The 23,535-nt window shown below is 44.0% G+C and overlaps 2 protein-coding genes across 2 annotated transcripts in view; both read left to right on the top strand.

Annotated features, from left to right (window-relative positions):
* Positions 1–11: 11 nt before the first annotated feature.
* On the top strand, positions 12–7,399 carry ATP5F1C (ATP synthase F1 subunit gamma). The gene is made up of 10 exons (XM_030960400.1): positions 12–101; positions 1,320–1,354; positions 2,262–2,393; positions 2,741–2,945; positions 3,373–3,516; positions 3,855–3,919; positions 4,533–4,688; positions 5,746–5,842; positions 6,658–6,695; positions 7,261–7,399. The coding sequence occupies exons 1-9, from the start codon at positions 58–60 to the stop codon at positions 6,662–6,664; spliced, it is 885 nt and encodes a 294-aa protein (XP_030816260.1). The 5' UTR covers positions 12–57; the 3' UTR covers positions 6,665–6,695; positions 7,261–7,399.
* Positions 7,400–9,339: 1,940 nt separating this feature from the next.
* Positions 9,340–23,535, top strand: part of TAF3 (TATA-box binding protein associated factor 3) — a 114,497-nt gene continuing 100,301 nt past the window's right edge. The window contains exons 1-2 of the mRNA XM_030959440.1: positions 9,340–9,584; positions 19,649–19,891. Coding sequence (XP_030815300.1) covers positions 9,419–9,584; positions 19,649–19,891 — 409 coding nt within the window. The 5' untranslated portion in view covers positions 9,340–9,418. The remainder of the gene's footprint in view (positions 9,585–19,648; positions 19,892–23,535) is intronic.

Genomic DNA, 23,535 nt, shown 5'->3' with positions numbered 1-23,535 from the left:
GCGCAGGCGCGGTGCGGGCGCGCTGACCTTCAGCGGGGCTGTGGTGGAGGCGCCGCCATGTTCGCCCGGGGCGCTGCGGTCGCGCTGGTCCAGCCGCAATGGTACCGCCACGGGCTGGGACGGGCGCTGTGGGCACGGGGGAACGCGTCCCGATGGCCGGGGCGGCTCCGCGGGGTGAGGGGGGGATGGCTTCCCTCGGCCGTGCGGCGCCTGCGGGCGGCGGGGTCGCGGCCGCGGGCGGCCCGTGAGAGGCTGTGGGCTCTGAGGGGTGGTGGCGGAGCCGGTACCGGGAGATGAGGGCAGCCGGGACCCGCAGGGATGGAGGGTCCGTCCTTGGTCGGGGTGGGTGAATGGGACAGGCAAGGGTTAAAGGACAGGTTTGTACGTGGCAGGAGACCCTGCTCTGGCCAGGAAATGGTGCGGTCACCTCTGCTTCGTTTTAATAGTTTTTAGAAACGAATCGCATTGCATGAAGCTTTGTTTAAAATTATTTTTTTATTTCTGATTTGCCCTTCTAATGCCCTCGTTTGTTCCTTGCCATTAGCCAAGGCGGCGGGTAACGCGTTAAACCTTTCTCTGTGCTCGGCACTGCTGGCGTCGAGTCCTGGGCCAGTTCGGGGCCCTCAGTGCAGGGGGGACATTGAGGTGCTGGAGCGAGTCCGGAGAAGGGCAGTGGGACCAGGGAAGGGTCTGGAGAAGGGCAGTGGGATTGGGGAAGGGGCTGGAAAAGGGCTGTGGGATTGGGGAAGGGGCTGGAGCCCAGGTCCCCTGAAGAGCAGTCGGGGGAGCTCAGCCTGGAGAGAAGGAGGCTTGAGGTGACCTTATCACTCTGCAACTCCCTGACAGCAAAGTGCAGTCAGGTGGGAGTTGGCCTCTTCTGCCAGGCAGCCAGCGGCAGGACATGATTAACGCAGGTTTAGGTTTTATATTAGGAGCAATTTCTTCATAGAAAGTGTAATTAGGCATTGGAATGGGCTGCCCAGGGAGGTTGTGGAGTCACAGTCCCTGGAGGTGTCTGAAAAAAGGCTGGATGTGGCACCCAGTGGTTTAGTTGATAAGGTGGTGTTCAGTCATAGGTTGGACTTGATGATCTCAGAGGTCTTTTCCAACCTAATCGAGTCTGTGAAATTATATAGGTAGGGAAAGATGAAGGTGTGCATACAAGCCACAGGTCAGAGTGGTTTCTCTCTGTCACAGATCTTTTTTAAGAAATAGCAAATCTTTGAATTTTCATCACTCTGAAAGGGACTTGCCCTTGGCAGGTGTTGGTTTGTGGAGAGCTTGTGAATTATCCTAATTTCTCCTTCATTCCTTTTCAGGGGCCAAGTCAGGAATATGGCAACGCTAAAGGACAGTAAGTAAAGGTTTTGTCTGCTCTTGAGAGGGGAAAATGTTGCAGGAAAACCATATGTTAAAATATAATTCTGTTTATCCTCTGTTGGGTAAAATGATTGTGATACATAACAATTATATATATGCCTGCAGTGATAATTACATTAAACAAGTGTCCTTCAGAAGTGGTTTTAGCAGTAATTTGGATGTCTTTTTATAGTTTTACTCAAATAGATTTAAAAAATATTTTTATCATATGTGCTAAACCAGATTTCTGCTCACCTCTAAGAGTTACCTTAGTTTCTCTTATGTTTCTTTCCTTCTGCTTTTATGAAGCATTTGGGGGGGAAAAAGGATTGACTGAATGGTTTTAGTGTGATAATGCTTCCATAAGCCATCCCTCATAGTTCTTATACAGGGATATTGCCTTGGAATTGTGCTTGTCTATGGAATACCTGTTTTGGTTTCTTTTTCTATTAATGTTTTTATAAATGTCATTTTACCACAGTCTAAATAGAGGATAACATTTTTTCTGTCTTCACACTATGGGGACTTTTTTGTTTGTTTGTTTCCTTTGCTTGTCATCTGTGAAAGAAGACATTATACCTAAAATAATATATTTGTGAAACAAGTAGATTTGGAAGCAAAGAGAATAGTAAATAGACTTCATGGTGGGATAAATATTAAATTAATGTTATGTCTGAAAGAAATACATGTTTGTTGTAAAGATGAATTTGTGTTAGCTATGTTCTTACTGCAAATGCCCAGGTTTCTTATGAGGTTTATTTGTGCACTGTTTGTTTATTTATTTCTTCTCCTTTGAGAAACATGGCAAAATATTTTTGGATGGCTCTTGCTGGCATTTTGTTGTTTGGGTTTGAGTTATTATGCTCAGTACAGTCTGTAACCTTGAACTCTTCACCTTGCAGTCACCAGGCGTTTGAAGTCCATCAAGAACATCCAGAAGATCACCAAGTCCATGAAGATGGTTTCTGCAGCCAAATATGCAAGAGCTGAGAGGGAGCTGAAGCCTGCAAGGGTCTACGGAACAGGAGCTCTGTGTGAGAGAAAGATCTTGCACTTAGTCATGGGGGAGCAGGAGAGGAGGTTTTCATACTGGTGATAAAATGCCAAGGCTTTTTAACCTTCCAGTAGTCTGCTTCCAAAAGAATTTGCACAGTGAACTTCACTGATGTGATCAGAGCTGTGACTGCCTTTGAATTGTTTCTTGCTCACATCTGGTCTGACCATGTGCAAGCTTGGAACAATTGCAAAGGAGATAAAATTAATCTGGCTGAGATCTGGAGCCTCTTTAGTATTGGTTTTAGTTAGAATAATTCAGGGCATTTTTTATTACTTACTTGCATTTTTGGCACCCTTGAAAAATGTAATTTTATTTTTTTTTCAGCTCTTTATGAGAAAGCAGAAATAAAGGCACCTGAGGACAAGAAGAAGCACCTCCTCATAGGTGTGTCCTCTGACCGAGGCCTGTGTGGTGCTATCCACACATCTATTGCTAAAACCCTGAAGAACGAGATTACCAACCTCTCAAATGCAGGGAAAGAGGTTATGGTGGTTGGAGTAGGTGACAAGATCAGAGGGCTTCTTCAAAGGTAAAAAGGATGGGGCCCAAAAGTTCAGTTTGGAGTTTTGTTTTCTGTGGTAGAAATTACAAGACTGTAAGATTGTGTGCCATTGGCAGGAAATTGCATTTAAGGGAACTGTGTTAAATTCAAGTTCCTGTAAAAAAAATCTGCAAATACCCAAAAAGTGGTTTTGATACACAATTTGGGAAACTGCTACACAGCACTATTATGTTATTGAAATAAAAGTCTGAAAGCTGGCAACTGGTGCTGTTACACATGTGTGTATTGTGAAGCTCTGGTAATTTAACTAAAGGCAAAGTTTCTTTCAGACCCTAATTCAGTAAAATGTTTCATTCTGAACACTCCTAAATTACAGTTATCTCTAGTAAGTCTTGTTGCTCATTGTACTTTAGAGCATCCACTTGGTTCTAACCCAGGTTTGTTGTTGCTGCAGGACACATGGTAACTATTTCCTGCTGACATTCAAAGAGGTGGGACGGAGACCTCCGAGCTTTGGAGATGCTTCAGCCATTGCTTTAGAGCTGTTAAACTCTGGGTATGAATTTGATGAAGGCTCTGTCATCTACAATCGGTTCAGGTAAGGTTGAACTGAAACTTTACTGGAAAAATACTGGGTAGAATGCTTCAAAGAGCATATTAGCTCAATGAAGTTGTATGAAAACTGACTGTGATTTGGCATATTCACTTTACTTCTTGATTTTGTTGTGTGTCAAGAACTGGGCTGTTTTTTCTACTAGCTGTGGTCAGTCAACATATCATTATATCCACATGGTATCCAAGATCTTTTCACCAGGGTTATCACAAAACTTTGTGGCATTGGAAAGCCAGAAGTTGTCCATTCTAGTTTGATTTGAACCATTCAGTTTCGAGTCAGTTCAGTTGAACTGAAGAGCCTATTTTGCTCCTTTTGTACAGGTCTGTCATCTCTTACAAGACTGATGAAAAACCTATCTTCTCCTTTGAAACTGTGGCTGGCTCTGGTAAGTAGGGAGCTAGAAACCACCAGTTACATGCAGTGATAAGTCACAAGAAAAGTACTCTGAAAATGGAAATATGGTATTAAAGCACCTTATTATGGTGCTTGTATCATAGTTTAACAGATGGTTTTATCTTGGCCAAGATCAGTCCAAGGCTGGCTCACAAAGGTGCTGTGGGGCAAGGAGCTTAAAAGGAAAAGTGATGCTAATTCTGGTTTGAGATTCTGCCTCAAGCAAGATTTGTGCAAATGTAAATTCTGTCAGTTCCAAAATTTTCAGCACTGAATAGCCTGAGTAGTGAGTGACTTTTCACTGCTCACTAAAAATACCTCATAATGTTTCTGCAGCACTGTATGGAAAGGTTAAATATGGCAATAGTGTATTTTGCTTTGGTCTGGCTTTCCTAATATTAAATTGAATTTAAAAATATAAAATAGTTAACAGAATTATAACTAACATAGAGATTCTGAAGGTACACATAATATGTTCAGAAAATCCCTCTGTGCTGCCTTAAGTATTGAAACAGCCCAGCCAAGTAATCTTCTCCATGTCATTGTATTTTGCTGGAAGTAGTAAATCTTGGCTGTGTCTAAGCCTGCTCCTGTATATTTTGCAGAAAGCCTAAGTATCTATGATGATATTGATGCTGATGTGCTGAGGAACTACCAGGAGTTCACGCTAGCAAACATTCTGTACTACTCCCTGAAGGAATCCACCACCAGCGAGCAGAGTGCCAGGATGACTGCCATGGACAACGCTAGCAAGAATGCTTGTAAGCTCCTCCCTGGCTTTTCAGGACTTCAGTTGTTCAGCAGGAAAGTGCTGACCTCCCTTTGTGTAATACTTCACTTCAAAAATCAGCTGTTTCCTATCTTAATTCCACTTTGAGTTGTTTTTTTGAGCCAGTTCAACAGATTTTGTTTCAAACATGAACTGTATTTAGTCCCTGGAAAGAGGGATTGCTGCCAAGAAACAGGCCTAGGACTGGAAGTGAAATAACAGATTATTTAAAAGGCATATGAAACACTAAACTAATCGTGTAATGGCTAAATATTCTCTATGCTCTTTTCATGTGGCTGCTCTGAGGGTTTCCTGAATTTTTATAAATCTGAACTTACTTGTTCACCAAATATAATTAGTGCAGAGCAATTTAAAGGTGGGGAAACAAGCAATAGTTAAATACCATCTGTCATGGAGCAAGTAGAGAATATGTAAGTATTCTTTGGAAGGATACTGGTGATTGTGTGAAGCTGATGTGATGTGCATTGGGCTGCCTGCAGTGGTAGGCATGGCTCTGATGACCAGCTTGAGATGAAGAGGTGATACTGCTGTGTTTAGAAATAATTGAGAAAAATATAATTGAGAAAAATCTCCTTTTGCCACAAATTGAAGGAAAGAACAATGCAGTTAATTAACAGTGAAATCTAATTTCAAAGCTAATGATGCCTGCTTGTGTTATGTTACAATAAGCTGTGTCATGCCTGGTATTTACAAGTCTGCCAGCTGTTCTGCAGATGTTTAACTGATAAGCTGAATTCTCAGGTTTCTAGATTGTTTACTGGTAATGTTACCTGTAGGGAAAAAATGTCAGGTGCACTCTGGTATTTGGCACTATTTGGCACTTGCAAATACCAAGAGGCACTAAGCCTTTTGTTGGTATTGTATTGGTATACATATAGATATATATATATATATATATATAAATACTTGGTATTTGCAGTAGTTTACAAGCCACTTGGATATTGTGCCCATACAGCCTCTCTGTATGTGCATTTATAGACATTTATACACTGATTTTGTGTTTAAACTCCAACCTTGCTTTATTGCAGCTGAGATGATTGACAAGCTGACCTTGACCTTCAACCGCACCCGTCAAGCCGTCATCACCAAGGAGCTCATTGAGATCATCTCTGGTGCTGCTGCTCTGTGAGTATTTGTGGCAAGGTGCACTCAGAGCTCCTACAGTCATGTGCTGCTTGTGTGCCAGGGTAACAGGCAGACTTTGGGATTCCCTAAAACCACAGGGAAGGAAGGCAGTCCCTGGCATGGCTCCCAAGCTTTTCAGCTTGCGCAGTTCTACTAACCAGAGAGAAGTTTGGCAGTTTTTTCTGATCAAATACAGTTTAAAAGCTGGTAAAATAGATCTTCAGCCTCACCATGCATCCTTGCCTGGAGAGGTGAGGGTTTTCCTCCTGGCCTTTGGTGGATTTCCCCTCTCCTCCCTTTTACCTGGACATTTCCTACTTTGCCTGGTCAAATAGCCCAGTAGTGTTGAGTGGGGGAGAGCAAATGGCGTGACTGAAATGCTTTTGGATAAATCAGGTGTTCAGAAACTGAGAATTTGGGCTGAGTTTGCAAGGAGGGAATTTCCAGAATATTTTCATATGGAGTATGTATTTTACTTGAAGTTCAGTATTTTGCTTGTTTGCCTGAGGATGAAGTTTTGTGCGGGTGTGTGCTGCAGGTTACAAATGTGTGGGCTTAGACCACAATTTGTAACTGCATGTAGCTCATGTGTATTACTGTAACAGTTAAAAATTTCTGCTCTATATGGAAATACATGTGTTCATATCCTGTGTATTGACAGAATGCCTGGAATATGTACTTGATATGATTTTGGTGCTGTATTGTGCTCCTCACAGTACAGTTATGGTTATAAATCCGTGCAGAGTTTTGCCTGAATTTGCATGAGTTGCTTCCTAACCTGCTTGTTTTGTTTTTTCTCATAATACCATAACCAGGGATTAATCGGAAAAAGCGGTTCAGCCAAATCCAAGAGGTAAAGTTATGTCACAGAAACTGGATTGTGTTTTGAAATGAATTAACACAGAAAATATGAAGTCAGAGGAGGAAGTCAGAATTGAGTGGTCTTGGTCAGACAGAAACTTTTCTTCCTAAACAGCTGTGAAATTGGACATTTTTAGTCTGAATTTGTCCAAACAAAGAGTTCTTAATTTTCAGTAATTTTAAGGAAAATGTGTCCATGGGAGCATAATCTCACATGAATTTTAATTTTCTATGGCTTTTTTTTTTGTTCTCTATTATTGGATTAATTTGCAATTACTGTTTGAATTTTTGCATAGTGGCCTGACTTAATGCAATTGCTTAAAAATGTCTGTATAAAAAGACATACCTAAAGAGATTTCTGTACTAACATGAACATATTCAAAATCTAAAATGTAAGGAAAATTTCAAAATTTAAAATATAAGAAAAAAATAGATTTGATTAATAGTTGGGGGGGTGGTAAGGAATATTAGTGAAGTATTCAAATTGGGGAAGATGGGAGTTTAAAATAAATAATAAATAGATGAAAGAGTTTTAATTTGTTTCATTTTCCTTACAGGTGAAGAGGAGCTCTTCTGAGCATATGTGGTTTAGCCTGCCTGTGTCTGTGTTGACAAGACTGCTCTGTTATCTTGTGAAGAAGTGAAAAGCCCCAGAAATCTGTAAATTCTTAAAATAAACCACCTCCATGAAACAGATCCTTTTGCTTGTCTGTGGAGCAAATGCTCTTGGGAGTCTAAATATCTGGGTTGGGCTTGGGTGTGCTTTGAAACTTTATTTTTTAAAAGTCTGTGCTCTACACTCAATTTATTTGCCATGTGAAACATGTAAGTGGATATTTCTTTTGAAGAGTGGAAGAGATTTTCTGACTTCACCCTGGTTTTGAAAATGAAGTGACCTATTTTGGGAGGTACGTTGCATTGTGGGCTGAAGGAGGAGACTGGAATAACCTCTGCATCACACAGCTAGAACACTGACCTCTCTTATTTGAATATTGCATTGCTACTGTGCAGATGTTGAATTTTTCAAATTAACTGATGTGATTAGGTGAGTCACTACAGAGGTTGTTCAGAATGCACAGTTTAGAGCATGGTCAGTCTGTGTGTAGAAATGTAAATGTCAGAGGGCTGGGGCACCTCTGCTTGGAGACACCCTGAGAGTTTTGCTCAGCCTGGAGAAGAGAAGGTCCCAAGGAGACCTTTCAGCATCTGAAGGGGCTCCAGGGGAGCTGGGGAGGGACTCTGGATAAGGGCATGGAACAACAGGACAAGGGGCAATGGCTTTAGACTGATGGAGGGCAGGGATAGACTGGATATTGGGAAGAAATTCTTCACTGTGAGGGGGGTGAGGCCCTGGCACAGGGTGCCCAGAGAAGCTCGCACTGGTCCCAGTGTGGAGCCTGAGGGGCACCACCCCCAGGACCTTGAGCTGTTAACCAAACCAGGAGCTTCAGAACTTTGGGGTGGAGGTCATCTTCAGGCTGCAGATGGGAGATATGAATGTGACTGATACAACAGACTACTCATAAAGCAAAGTGCTAATTTATGAACTAATTAGGTTTTCATACTAGAGTTCTGCTATTTACAGTTCTGTCCTCCATGCTCTGATTAGTTACATGCAACTTCTTAGTTTAGCTCTTGTGTTCCACCACTGTAAGAGCTGTGCTGCTCCTCCCTGCACCTCCTGCACCACTCAGTTACTGTAAATTTTCTTTCTGGATCCTTTTTGCCTCCAGAGTTCCATCCTTTTCCTACTTGTTTTTTTTTCCCCAATTAAACAACTCACCCAGAAACATTTTTTCCTCATTGCTGCTAATTTGGTGTTCCATCCAGCTGGAAAGAAAAAAAAAGAGGAAAATAACGTTCCTGGGCAGCCTGTTCCAGTGCTCTGTCACCTCTGTGTAAGGAAGTTCTTCCTCTTGATGAGATGAAACTCCTTGTGATGTGGTTTTCTTTATGGCCATTGCTCCTGATCCTGTCACTGGACATCACTTAGAATTCTGAGTCTGGCACCTCTTGACAGCTGTCCTGAGATATATTGAGATATTTATTGAGAAATACTGAGATTATTTATAGAGATCATAGAATCACAGGATGATTGGGTTAAAGGGGACATTAAAGATGATCTTGTTCCACCCACTGCGATGGGCTGGGACACTTTGCACTATCCCAGGTACTCAGAGCCCTGTCCCACCTGACTTTGAATACCACCACGACTGCGACAATCCCCATGGACACCTGTGTCAGTGTTTCATCACCTCCACAGTGCAGAATTTCCTCCCCACACCCCATCTAAAACTCTCAGCTTGAAAGCATTCCTCTCGTCCTGTCCCTCCCTGCCCTTGGAAAGAGCCTTGTCGCATCCTTCCTGTGAGACCCCTTCGGGCACTGGGGCACATTTACCGGTACCGAGGTACCGATATTGATCCATTTACCTTCTCCCGACCGCAGCGAGGTACTGATATTGATATATTTACCTTCTCCCGGCCCCAGCGAGGTACCGATATTTATACATTTACCTTTTCCCGCGTGTCCCCTCAGCAGCGGGACGCGGCCCGGGGGCGCTCCGGGCGCGGATCCCGCGCTCCGCCCCGCTCGATGCGCTCGGCGCTGGAGCGGCGCTGCCTGGCGGGGGCGGGGCGGCGCCAAGATGGCGGCGGCGATGGCGGCGGTGGCGGGCGGTGCGTGAGAGCTCCCGCGGCGCCCGGCCCCGGCGGGATGTGCGAGACCTACTCCCGCTGGCTGCTGCGGGTGTCGGTGGCGCAGATCTGCCAGGCCCTCGGCTGGGACTCCGTGCAGGTCTCGGCCTGCGACCTGCTCACCGACGTGCTGCAGCGGTACCTGCAGGGGCTGGGCCGGGGCTGCCACCGCTACTGCGAGCTCTGTGAGTGCGGGCTGGGGCTGGGCCGGGGGGATGCGGCTGGACACGGCCCTCGGAGGGCTCTGTGAGGGGCCCTGCTTGAGCAGGGTGCGGGCTGAGCGAGCTCCCTGAGCCCTGCCGGTCTCGGCCATCCCGCCAAGGAAGCAGCGCTGGGCACTGCTGGGGCAGGGCAGGAGCACGGGAGGTGGGATTGGGGCAGGGCAGGAGCACGGGAGGTGGGATTTGGGCACTGCTGGGGCTGGGGGCCAGGGCAGGAGAGTATGGGGAGGTGTGATTTGGGGAGGGCAGGGGTTTGGGGACAGGGCAGGAAGGCACAGAGGGATCGGTTTGGGCACTGCTTGGGGGGGGGGGTCAGGACAGGAGGGCACAGAGCGGTGGTTTTGGGCAGGGGTCTGGGAGACAGGGAGGTGGGTTTGGTCAGGGGTCTGGGGGAAAGGGCAGGAGGGTATAGAGTGGTGGGTTTGAGCAGGGCAGGGGTCTGGGGGACAGGGCAGGAGGGTACAGGGAAGTGGGTTTGGGCAGGGCAGGAGGGCACAGAGGGGTAGGTTTGGGCAGGGGTCTGGGGGACAGGGCAGGAGGGCACAGGGAAGTGGGTTTGGGCAAGGCAGGAGGGTACAGGGAGGTGGGTTTGGGCAGCACTGGGGGCCCTGGGTAGGGGACTGTAGGGGAAGGCTGTGGGGTAGCATTGTGGAGGTGTGGGGAGGGCAGCTGGGAGCTGCTGCTTGTCAGGCAGTGCCAGGAGCTGGGGATGGCTGGCAGGGGAGGGTCGTGGTCATTTGGGCAGCGTAGGAGGGTGCAGGGAGGTGGGATTTGGGCAGTGCTGGGGTCTTTGGGTCAGTGAGTGCCCAGTGTGGGTTTGGGAAGATCAGCCCATGGGCTGGGGGCTGTGAGGGAGGGCAGCTGGGCTGTGGGGCAGGACACAGGACTGGGAGGATGGGGAGGGAAGCCATGGGACAGTGCTGGGACAGGGGGGCTCTGGAGCCAGGGAGGAGTGTGGGGCAGTGGGTCTGGGCATGGGTGAGGAGTTGGGATGCGGGGCTGGAGTTGGAGAAAAGGAGGCTCTGTGGCAGTGGGTCTGGGTGTGGGGACATGGGGGTGCTGTCCTGCTCTCTCTGGCTGCAGGGTCCTGAGGAGGGGGAGTGGGGACTGTTGGCCCCATTGCTGGGATGTTCTGAATCTGGGAGTGGGGTGAACTGGAGGGGGAAGGGACAGCCAGCCTCTTTTCCCTCCCGGTGGGATGTGTCCATGGGAGGATGTGGTGCTGTGTTCTCATGGCTCATCTTTGGGTGCCAGTGCTGAGGGGGCTGTGGGGGCCCAGTGCAGGTGGGGATGTGTGTGGGGTTCCCTGTTCTGACACAAGGGGAAGTGCTGAGGATGGAGGGTGCAAGTCTTGGCCTCCCTCCTGCCTGGGGAGGGAATGGTGTGCCTGGAAGCCCTGTTGTTGGGGTGCTCTGAGAATGTTTGTGTACAGCAGGGGGGAGGCAGTGGTACTGTGGGACTGGGAACATGAGTGTGGGGAATGTGGGAAGGCAGGGATGCACTACCATGTGTTTTGGGGGATGTGGGAGTGTGGCAGGGCTGCACATGGGAATTGTGGAGTGCAGGAGGGGTGGTTGGGGCTGGGGATAATTTAGTGCACACGGCACGAGGTATGGGTGTCCTCATGTGGGTGCAGAGAAGGAGGTTTGGCTGGATATGTGGGGGACTGGAGTTAGCCAACACTGCCACTGAGGTGGAACAGAAGGAGCTGGAAGTGATGGTGGGGGGCACTGGGAGTGATGCCCAGGGCCTCAGTGGGTTTGGGGTGAGGTGGTGTGGGGTGGGAGCATGGAAGGGCTGAGTTTACAGCAACTGGGAGAAGAGAAAGAGGAGAGGCTGGGAACCAGTGCCAAGGGCTGCTGGCTGGGTCAGCCAGGAGTGTGGGATGTGGGTGTTGATGGGATTGGGAAGGGAGCACCACTGCTGGCTCTGGGCCTGCAGTAGAGGATGCAGCAGTGTGTCCCTTGGGATTGTCAGTGTCCCTGCAGAGCCTGCAGTGGAGGGGATGGATGTCCTGCTGGTACCTGCAGAACATGGAGGGTTGCAGGGTGGGATGTCCCCTTGCTTGCTTGGTCAGTAGTACTGCCAGTGGGGCTGAGAGGCTGCTAGGGGTGTGCTGGGTCTGGGAATGTCAGGAAAAGGTGCTGATGGGTCAGGAAGGGGTGGGGAGGTGACAATCTGCAAGGGGAGGGAGGCTGTCAGGGTCAGTGCCAGCTGTAAACACAGGAAATGTGGGCAATGAGGAGCCAGGCTCAGGCTGTGGGTGTGGTTAGAGGGTCCTGGGTCTGTGTGTGTGGAGGCCTTTGCTGCCCTGCGTGGGGCAGGGAGCGTCTCATGTGGCAGAGATTTGTGTCTCTGATGGCAGAGGTGGGGCTGCCTGTGCTCCCGCTGCATCCATGAGTAACAGGAAGGAAATGAAGGGAGATCTCCATAGTGGAAGGACTTGGAGGAGCTGGGGTACCCTGGAGAGGTGCATGTAGGCTGTGTGCCTGGGAAAACAGGGCTGCTTGTGCCTCCTGTGCCAGCAGGGACGTGTTCTCCCTTCCTGTGGCATGCTGGAGAGCTGGGGCATTGTGGGCAGCTGCTGCTCCATGTGTCCTTTACTTGTGGAGAGGAAAGTCTTGGAGAACCCCTGGGGCAGAGGTCAGAGCAGTGGGATCTGGCAGGGGTTGGAGCTGGGATGAAGAATTGATTGCCTGAAGTGCTGGGCAGGGAGAAGGTGACTCACTCACTGGTGGTGGATTTGGGGGCTGCTGTGGCCGCCACAAGTTCAGAGATTGTGCTGGGACCTGCAGAAGGTCACTGGCAAGGTAACAGGGATGGGAGCCCTGAAATGCAGCACTGGGAATGTTTGCCAGTACCTCTGTCCAAGCTGTGGGAACTGTGCTAATGAGGTGGGAGCCACAGGTGAGAGGAACATCAGAGGCATGTTGCTGTCAGCTGGTGGTGGATTGGATGCAGCAAGATCCAAGGAACTGTGAGGGCTGGGTGTGTTGGATTTGGGTGAATTTGGAGAGTGTGCAGAGCAGGGAAATGCACTGTGAGTGTCTTGGTCAGGAGAGGAGCAACCACAGCCTGGAAGTGCTGCTGCTGGAGGTTGTGTCCCTTCCCTGAAGAAGTTCTCAGTGCTGCAGGAATCCCTCATGAAGCAAAGTGATGAGCTGAGTGTACCTGGTCCTGGCTCTACTTCATCATTTCACCAATAATTGAGATCAAGTCTGACAGTGTAACCAAGCTTAAGAACAACTGTGTGCTGCAAACTGGATTTTTCAGGTTGAATACTTGTACAATTTCCCCACATTTGAGAGCAAGTTAGTCTAGAAATGGGACTGTGCAATATTGACCCATATATCCCAGCAGCACAAGTGCAGCTCTGAAGTTTGTGTCCCACTCCACACAGAAATTATCTTTAAAGCAATTAAAGGGGACAACAGAGAGGGTTTAGGAGGATGGAATTATGAAGTGAAAAAGAAGCTCACCGAGGTTTGGCCTGAGCTGTCCTTTCATAGGGTTGTTACAAATTCTGGGGAAGATGCTGGTGCTGCAGTGTTTCTAAGACTGGGAGGACAAGACATAGAGGTGATGCAAATAATTTTTTTGGGGATGAGGACTGGAGTTTGTAGAGCTCAGGTATACCTCTCTTGCTTTGAGTTTGCTTATTGAAAGTGGGGAAAGGCATTTTTCCCCTCTATGAATGAGGAAGGAAGTACCACAAGTATCACAGTCTTTTTGTTTAGTGTTTTTTTGTTTTTTTTTTTTTTTTCCTTTGAGGAGAAGGGGAATATGCTGTGTTTGTGCCAGTGATGTGCTGCTTTTTGTACAATGTCTCTTAAAACGATCCCTGTATTTCTTTCTTTAAAAAGGTTTGTAAAAGGACATCTTAATACTGAGCTGACATCTCCCTGCAATTTCAGAATTGTTTCCTTTTGCTCCTGAAATAAGTTACTGTACAAACCCAGCTCTGGATGAATGAGCTTAATTCTGCCATGGTTTTGCATAAGTAGAATTAATTAAATTCCAATTGTAGCATCTTCATTGTCAGGGCGTTATCTCGGAGTCAGACCAGTGGGGTTTGAGTTAGCAGGCCTGTCAGCTGAGGGACATAATCTTTGTGTTCCAAACTGAATGGATTTACTCTGACAGAGTTGAGACACCGCGGTATGGCTGTGAAAAGCCTGTCATCGCTGCTCACGTGTTCCCTCACTTGCACAAGAAAATGATGCCTCTCCCAGCTGGGTTAGATCTTTGTTCCAGCTGTTACATCCCATTAGGAGAGCTACATTCAAGATTTTCATTACTTTTCTGCTGTTGTTTCTTTGCATTTGCTGTAGCAGTAGTTGATGGGAGCTTCTGTGGCTGCAAAGAGGAGGCAAAAGGATTTGCAAAGAGGGTTTGAGATGTGTTTGATGCCGTGAAATGCTTCTGAATGCTGTGTTGGGGGCTGGAGGAGAGGCTGAACTTACAGGGAGAAAATCAGGGTTTTCCTCTCAAAGTACACCACATTATGCTGCTCAAATTTGTGAAAAGCTTGTCAAAGGAACGCCATTCAATATGCTGCCAGCTGTTTTATCCTAAAAGTTAAATTAAATATTTGAAAACCAGCGTTGGAGTATGTAATTAAGGTATCAGGCTACAAAACAAACTGATGTAGAGTGGTTTCTGAGAGCAGAGTGCTGTGTTGTTGTTGGTTTTAAGCGGAGGTGAAAAGGGAAAGGCTCCCTGTTAGGTGCCACTGTTTTGCCCTCCTGTTCCACGTGGTTTGATAGAAGGGTGGCAGAGCTGGTGCTTTGAGTTATCTGCTCTGGACTGTGTAAGTTGGGTTTTTTATACTGGGGAGCTGTGCATGAGGACAGATCAGAATCTGCTTTGTTTGCCATGAATTTAGCTAATGTAGCTTGGCAGTGGGTTACAGACATGCACAATATGTCATGTTTTACCTCTTAACACATCCAGTGAGGGAGTTCAGTTTCCAGTCTGTTTATGTGAGTGGTGCAGTTCATGGGAGGGATGAGGGGGGGAGCTGTTGGTCACACCCCCTAAAGGTCTCTTTTTTCCTCTCTTTTTTTTCAATTGCTCTAAAAACCAGTCAGATAGAAGCTACTTAACTTCTATCAGTGAGGGCACCTGGGCATATTTCAACAGGACAAATTTAGGTTATCTGCTGCTACAACTTGAAGTGTAATAAGCTGGATAATTAACTTTTTGAATTTAGAGGTGGATTTTCCTCTGCTTTCCTTCAATTTTCAGTGTTGAGCTTATGCTGGGATATACTGTGATTTTATGTTTTTACCTCCTGAAATTTGCTAACAGTTAGGAAATAAAGTTTAAAAGTTGGTCTTTAGTTTCATATTGTTTCACTACTTTTTTGAAGATTATTTTTATGCGACCATAGAATTGCAGAATATCTCAAATTGGAAGGGACCCACATGGATCATTGAGTTGAAATTCCTGTTCCTTGCAGGACTACATACTAATTATATATGCACATAAAAATATTAATGACTATATTGAAAATGGTATTATTAATGCAACTACATTTTTGTTGAAAGGCAGGTTTGATCTGGTGAGAGCAGTGTTATAACTAGAAGGAAAAATTGCCAATATTGCAGAATGTTTTCCAAGGCAGAACTGGCTCCAAAACTGCTCCAGTGTCTGCAGTCTCTCCTGTAAACTTCATTATAGCAAAGGGAGAATGCAAACAGCAGACCAATATTTTCATTGGTAATTACCACAGAGGAGAGAATTCACCTGGCATCAGCCAATTTTTTATTTCTTTATAATGTCAAATTTATCTCATGTTTTCTTTGGTTTTGTTCTTATTTTAGTTACTTCATTCTTACCACTATGCAGTAATAATCTCTATCAAAGGATTAGATTGTTGGTGATCAGCTTAAATGAGCTGATTCTCTCTGCTGGTCCTTGAATGACTTTATAACAAGGATCTGTCCTGGGCCTCTCACATTCATTATAAGTGTACATTTCATGTCCTGACAACCTTAAGTGTTGATGTTTTTAATTTAATTAACTTCTTACTGGCTACTAATATAAAGAAGGACCATGTGGGTTTTCTGCTTGATGTTTCTGAAGTTACTGGGAAAAGGAGCAGACTCTGAGCACCAATAGCAAGAAGATGCTTTTGCCCTGACTAATAACTACATTAATAGGACCCTTTTTCCCCCACTTAACTGCATTTAAGTAAGGCATCTAAACTTATTTAATAACCTATTGTGCATGCCTCTGACTTAGCTGGATAGAAGCTGTGTTGTCTCCATGAAACAGTTATCCTGCAGTAACTTTGTGTGATGTGCTGGAGCACAAGGAATCTGTGATAGAGCCTGTAATCAAAATACCAAGGAGCTATACCTAATAATTTGCTGGTTAAAATAAAATAAAAAAAAAAAAATCTCTTTTACAGCAGCCATGAGGGGACTGCTGAGCTATTTATAAGACACGTACATGTTGCATGGGTGGTGACTCATTAATTTTTCTCAGTAGATTTATTACAAAACTGTAGTTGCTTCCTTTAAGAAACCTGGCATGAAACTAAAAGCTCTTCTGTTCTGTGCTTACTTGCCTCTTAAATTTTCCCTCATTCATACAAACTTTGGGCCAGGAAGGAGGAGGTGGAAGGGGTGAGTTTGACAAAAGGAAATCAGCTATTCCTGAGACTGACTTTAAGGCAAGTAAAACAATTCCCTAACTCCCACAGAGCCTCACAGTGCCTTTGGATGACATGAGCACTGGCCAGCTTGTTTGCTGGAGGAATTCTTGTGACTTTTGCAAAAATAACTTGGTTTCAGGAGCTTCTAAAAATTCCTTTTGCCCACAACCAAAACCCTTGTTTGTAGGGGAGTTTAGTGCTCCATCCTCATTCTGTTTGATTTGGTTTTCCTTGTGGATGGGTTGGTTCATCTGCAGGTGATGCTGAGCAGTGGGGCTGAGGGCTGAATAGCTTTCCACACAAGTACTCTGCTCTTCCTGGATTCTCTTTGCCCATCACTTCAGTCCAGTACTTTTTTGGGATGCAATTCCATATGCAGATTCCTCCTCACCTGGTGCTTGTTCTCATGCCCAGGGAAGCTGAGAGTATCTTAGCTGCACAGCTGTTCCCAGGGGTTCTGGTGAGCTGTTTTCATACCAAATGGTCTTAATTTAGCTCTGCTGCTGTCACAGCTTTACCACTTTTGGAGCAGAGTTCCCATTCAGGGAGATAGTGCAGCTTAAAATCTTGTGAGGAAGGTATTTTCCTAGTTCACTGCTCATGGGACGTAAGGAGGAGAGTTGTAACTTGCTGGATAAACTATTCCCACCTCCTTCCATCTCACTCCCTGAACAATGATAATGTGGTATAAAGAACAGTAAGGGACTGGAAACCAAAGCTCTGAAGGGTCTGTGATCTGGCACAGACTTGCTGTGTGGCATTAGATTAATTATTTCCCTGGGAGGCTTCAGCATCTGAATTTTTAAACTGAGTTTAGCACAGATATGTGGAGAATATTGAGATAAGTTCAGTATGCACAGATTAAACTTCTTTTCTTGGTGTCATTTGCTCACAGAAAAAAGCCTAAGACTAAATGAAACACCAGGATGGAGTGTGTTACATGTTTGTCAGCATTCCCTTTCATGTGTCTGGCTTCTGCTATTTTACTGATTTTTTTTTAATTAAGCCAGAGAAAGAAGAGAAATGCTAAACTGTTGAATTAAAAGTGTAAAGTCTTTATTTGATGAATAACCTGAAAATACACTTAATGCATTTTTGTGCTGTCATCATTTCCAGTTGATAACTGGTTTGATTCTAAATACAGATATGAACACAGACCTGAAAGTTTTTTCAAACACTTTTATCACTGAGGACACTCTCTTGAAAAGAAGGGTTAACTGCTGCATCCTTTCATCCCTCTGACAGTTGCAGGTTTAAACAGTATTTTTAGCTTTCAATCAAACTTTAAACTTGGCGTTGTCTCTTTGGAGGCAAATGTCAAAGCTGTGAGAAAATTGAATCTTCATTGGGGTTTTTTGGTCACCTTTTGAACCCACTTTCTAATACACATAATTGTTTCATGATACAGTTGTTAAATATTTCCATGTTTAAGTTACACATAGTAGCTGCTTCTCTGCCACATGTTCTTAAAAAGCACTTGTAGAAAGAATTCCTTTTTAGCATTTCTCACTTGCTAATCATGTCAGCACACTTTTCTGGAGGTTAAAAAGATCATGTGCAGATCTAGGAAAAGACCTTTGAAAAGTTTTCCCCAAGTTTTTCTTTTCAGCTGTCTGTCAAACTTGTACCTGTTAAATCTTGACACCTTAGAAAATGCTTCATTGAGTTCACTGGTACCTTCATAGCCTGCAGAGCAACTAAAAGCAACAACACAGAATTTCTTAGTGGTGTCAGTTGCCTGAATTTAATTTTTTAAGCGTAAAGCACACTTTTCCCCCCCTTAATTAGTATAAAGATCTCATAACTACTCTGGAGTGGTGCTATCCTCATGTAATTATGTGCATGGAAGCCTGGAGTTTGCAGAGCAGACTGATACTGCACTTATACAAACACTCAGGCATTACACAAACACAAACTCCGAGGTGCTTCTCACCCCGTAGAGTTCACATTCCATATGCAGGAGGGTAAAACTGGCAGTAACTTGGTCTGCTCTCCCTTTTAGCTGTGGAAAGAATTAAAACACAAGGAAGACTTGCCTGGAGTCACACAAGAGGCCAGTGTTGGAGAGCTGAGAATCAACCCCATAATCTGAGTATTATCCTTATCTTCACCACAAGACTTAAGAAGGGAAATTCTAGAACAAAATTCTCATTTTCTAAACGTACCTGCAGGCGTGAGTTGGCTGGGGGGTGGAATTCATGCAGTGATGTGAGAACCAGCTGCCTTGGCTTCAAGATAAACCAAGAATAGATTAGGTTAAAGGACAAACAAAAGAGCATCCCCCCATTCTCTGGAGCCAGGGCTCCACAATAGCCATTATGTTTCTTCAATAAGCAAAGGCTGCTTTTCCATAATTACTTTTTAAAGGAAATCACAGCTTATCATCATATAGGGATGTAATATCTTCATAAGCCAAGTCTACAAAATTGTAATAATTCAGTATATCATTTTATTGAATTAAAAATCATGTTTGGGGTTTACAGCATTGTTTTTGGGTTATTGTTGTTATGAAAAGTCAGGAATAGACTCCAAGTGGTGCCTTGGCTGCCAAAGCCAGGTGCCCAGTTCTCCCTCTGGAGGCCTTTTGAGGGATTTTCCTCTGTCAAGTCAGGGAAACTGAGGTACTTGGACTTGAGCCAAATTAATTGTACAGCACAAGCTGCATCCTCGGTTGGACTGTTTCCTTGGAAATCCTATTAAATGAAGATCCTGACTGCCTAGCCAGTGAGGTTTCACTGTGCTTTTTGTGAAGAAAGTAAGATTTTTGCTGGAGAATCAAACTTAAATTGCTCCCCTGGAAATCAGCCCTTGAAGTATAGTATAAAATATTCTCTCCTCATCAGACCATTGCTTAATATTCCTCTCTTTTATCCAGGAGGTGTAGCTAACCAGTATATGAAGTGGCTCATAGTTTATGGAAGCTGTAGATTTCTTCTGGTGGAAAGATACTTTGTGAAGGTTTTTTTTTCTTTTCTCTTTGTAAACTACAGTCACTTCAAAAAAATGAAATCGTTCCTTTTCTAGGTTGAGAAATAACATTTGATCTGTTCCAACTGATAAAGAGCACGTTCTGCATATGGGGTTGTGTGGTGTTAATTGACTGTTGCCAGGTAAAGCTGCTGTTGTTGCTCTCTCCTTTGGGCTTGATTTGCTTCCTGGAGTGCAGTTTTTCAATGGTATGAAACAAAGGATGGCTCAAAACAAAACCCTTCTGAAAGTAAACCTGGTGGAACTGTGGGGGATTAAATCCATTTCTCTTACTGCTGGTGAACTGGGGGACTCTAATCTCAAAGCATCTTCAGGTTGAATTTTTAAACTTGGATTTCTGTGAAAATATTGCTCTTCTGTTGTTGTTTTTTTGTTCCAGATGGCCGCACAGATCCAATTTTGGATGACGTAGGCGATGCCTTCAAGCTTATGGGGGTTAACCTGCACGAGCTGGAAGATTACATACACAATATTGAACCTGTCACTTTTGCACATCAAATCCCTTCATTCCCTGTCAGCAAGAACAATGTCCTCCAGTTCCCCCAGCTGGGAAGTAAGGATGCAGAAGAGAGGAAGGAGTACATCCCTGATTACCTGCCACCTATTGTCTCCTCTCAAGAAGGTGGGAAATCAATCCTTTGCTTTCACTTTTGGTGTGTTTGGGTGTTTGTGGGCATCCCCCAGCAGCTCCAGCTGTGCTCCCCTGTGGCAGTGGCTTGTGGGATTTTACCAAAGCAGGGTTGCCAAACAGGTAGCAGTGCTGTGACAGGTTTGTTCACTGTTTTTACTTTCCTTCCAGATTAACTCTGGTGCCAAAAATTCACCATGTTATGTCATGTTTCAATAATGCATTCTAAATTTTAAGTTTTCAGATGACAATAGGAATAAATGCTTAGCATTACTTTTTATGTTACCCTCCCCCTTATGCATCCTGCAAGGGCTTCTGTAATTTGGTAAAGGTAGAAGAAGGAAGACTGGTGAGACTGGCACAGCAAATCCTGCTCCTGATCGTTGTTGCTCCTTACTTGTAACAAATTTCACAAAAAACCCAAACCCAACCGAACAGAAACCTTAATTTTCCAATTAAAACGAATTCAGCTTTAAAATATGGAAGTAAGAGTGTTTTGGAGGCATTGTACTGGCTCTTAAAATCTCTTTGCTAGTGTTGATTAGGGTTTCATCATCGCTGCTCCAGCTGCTCCTTCCCTTTCTTGTCCCACAGAGGCAAAGGTTGAGGAAACAGTGAAACCAGCTATACAAGTGCTATGAGATGCAGCTGCCCTGAAAATTGTAACTGTGGCAGTGGAAAAAGCATACTTGTTTTCTCTATTTTTCAGCTATATGAGACTTGATTGCTAATAAGATAAACCTTTAAGAAACATGACCTAGTCTGACTTGCCCTTTGAATAGTGAACAGCACACAATGTACTTTGTGTGGCAATAAATATATGTAAGGTTGTGGGTATAAAAATTCCAGACAGAACTTAATTTTCCAAAAGAGTGTAATGAACAGGTGCAACCTGCCCAAGATACTTAATTTAGAATTTTTTGGAGACAGAAGGGATATCATGCTCTATTGTTCATATTGCTCTTTTTTTAAGAACTAAGGGTACAAATTCTGATTGGTGAAATAGGTGTAGAAACTCTGCCCATGTGAGGATGAACATGAGCAACATCACCTTGCTGGGCAAAAAAATCCATTGCTGTGCTGCTACAAGTGTGGCATGGGGCAGTATTCCAGTGATTTGGCAAGCTGTAGGAAGTGTCTGTTCAGGCTTTCTTGCATCATGTTCAGCTAAAGATGCAGTTGCTGTGTACTCCAGTTAGAGCAAGGGAAATTGTGGTCAGGAACAGATATCTGAGGAGCAGGTGCTGGGTTTGAGTAGTTCTGAACAAATATGCTCATTCCAGTAACAAGGTGAGGACTTATTCATCCTGGTGAGTATTTCTGAGGCTCTGCAGAGTTTTAATTTTCTGTTTCCTTTAGTTGTGTTTTATAGATCAATAACATTTCAGTGTTTCTTGCTTTAATACAAGCCAGGAATTTAAGCTGCTGTTCAAAACAGAAATGCTTTCTTAAATTGGTAAGGAGATCCTAAAGTCTCACCCTTGTGAAGTTTGTTAAAAGGGTTGCTTTAAAAATCTAACAATGCACTCTCTCAAACCAGGAAGAGGCAAACAAAATGTAGATATCATCTCTGTAGACAGCATATATAAAAGAAGAGTACTGAGGAAGAAGACTTTGAGAAGTGAATGAGGGTTTTAGCTGCCCTGTTCTGGCTACTTGGTTTAAACTGATTCTTCAGGAGACAAACACACACCATTCTGTCAGAGAAATCCAACATCTTTGAAATGTAATAAGTTGCCCAGCAGTGTTGTAGTTGTTTTGGGTTTTTTCCCTGGGAAAATTATACTTTAAAATATGCAAGAAAAGTCAACTCCAGTGAGGCTCAAAGCAGCTGCAGACAAATATCTCAGCCTGGGAAGGGAGAAAGGAGAGTTACAGACTCAGCCTGGCAATGCACGACGTACAAAGAGAGGCTAAAAATTGAAATGGGGACAGTTGTGCTTTTTTTTTTTTCTGTATGTAACTTTTTATACTCTTTCTCTTGCAAGTTAGATCCAGGAGTTAGATTTTAGCAGTCCTTATAAATAATGTATGAATCCTTTTAACACCTGAAGCAAGAAGATATTATTTCCAAAGTTGGATGAGAACCAGGAAAACTTCTGATGCCTAAGGGTAGTGTATCAGAGGACCTATAGACACACACAACTCGAAAAAATGAATAAAATATTTTTTTAAATAGAAATTTAAAGGAAGCATTAAATACAGTTGCTGAATGCAGATTTGTTATAGTTGATTTAAAATATTTAAGGTTGAGAACATTTTAATTTTGAATTAAGTGTTTTCTGAAAATGGAGTTTGCACTCTGTGGTTTATTTTTTTAAAGGGATGAGGTGGATCATACAACTTCTGTATATGTTTTGTTCTATATTATTTCAAGTAAAATTTGGAAGAAAAGCTTAATTTGGAGATTAAAGGAATGCATGGTGAAAATACTGAAGAATTGCAGAAGCCATTTAAATACTTTGCAATATTTTATAGTGTAGAAAAAAAATGAGGCTGCTCAGATTGTTCAGTCCAAAATATTTGAGTTGCTTTGAGTAGGCAATAATTAGAAATGGGGGAAGGCTTTGTGCACATTAGGGTGTGTGATGTAAATCTTTCAGTGACTTTAAGGAATCATCAGCAGGACTCCTCATGTCCTGTTTTATATCAAAGCCTAGAGCTCAGCTCAGTTATGAATATTTATTTATTGTCAGGGGTCAAAAATTATGAGTGCTGATATATTTTAGCAATAATGTAGCCATGACTTTTAGTAAGAAAAAACTCTTTTTCAGTACTGTTAATTTAAAAACCAAACCAAAGCAGTGTTCAGTCTGCGCCACGACCAGTAGGTGTTGCTGCCCTCCTTCCCAAAAGTCCTTCAGTTCTGCACATGTAACCAACTTCTTATTTCCACTTACTCCAGAGCTGGTGGTGGTTCAGGCTGTGCAGGGGCTGCCCAGCAGCTCGAGAGATGTCTTAGTTATCATTGCCAGAGAATCCATAGGAGCAGAAAGCCCTTCCAGCCTGAGAGGAGCCATCTCCTTCATTGTGCTCAGCAGTAAGAAATTCTGAAAGAACTCTCAGTGATGATTCCTGAAGCTGTGGGGGAAAGGGAGGAATGCAAATAAGTTTTCAAGATCCATAATTTGTGTCGGTCAGAAGTTCAGTTCAGTGATACAAGTTTTGTTCCAAGAAAGCAGAAAATGTTTTCTTGCCTTAAATATGTAGTGCAAGCTCTAACCAAATGGTTGAGCTGTGAGGATCTGCATATATAATTCTATATATTATAAAACAATCTGACTCAGTATTGCCATGGAAAATGTTGGGTTTTTAGCAGTATTTTTACAAAGGACACTGAAGGGATAATTTTATGCCAATGTATCATGATGTTCGCTGTCTGCCTATTTTTAATTAGTCTCCTTTTTGTTTTTGAGTTAGTTTAGCACTGTTGTCACTAAAATGTCATGGTAAACTTGTAAGACAGATTAAAAAAGGAGAAAAAAATAAATTAGTTACAAAACATGATGGTCATGCTTTATTTCTTGTGCTTTAATGCAAGAGAACATACATTTTGCAATAATAAATCAACTTCACAGAATTTGTTGATTGCATTTGAAGCAAAACAGTATGTGCTGAAACTAGGCCAGCTGAGAAAG

This window comes from Camarhynchus parvulus, chromosome 1A, assembly GCF_901933205.1.
Source record: "Camarhynchus parvulus chromosome 1A, STF_HiC, whole genome shotgun sequence".
NCBI classification, from domain to species: domain Eukaryota; kingdom Metazoa; phylum Chordata; class Aves; order Passeriformes; family Thraupidae; genus Camarhynchus; species Camarhynchus parvulus.
This window is presented reverse-complemented; position numbering and strand designations above follow the sequence as displayed.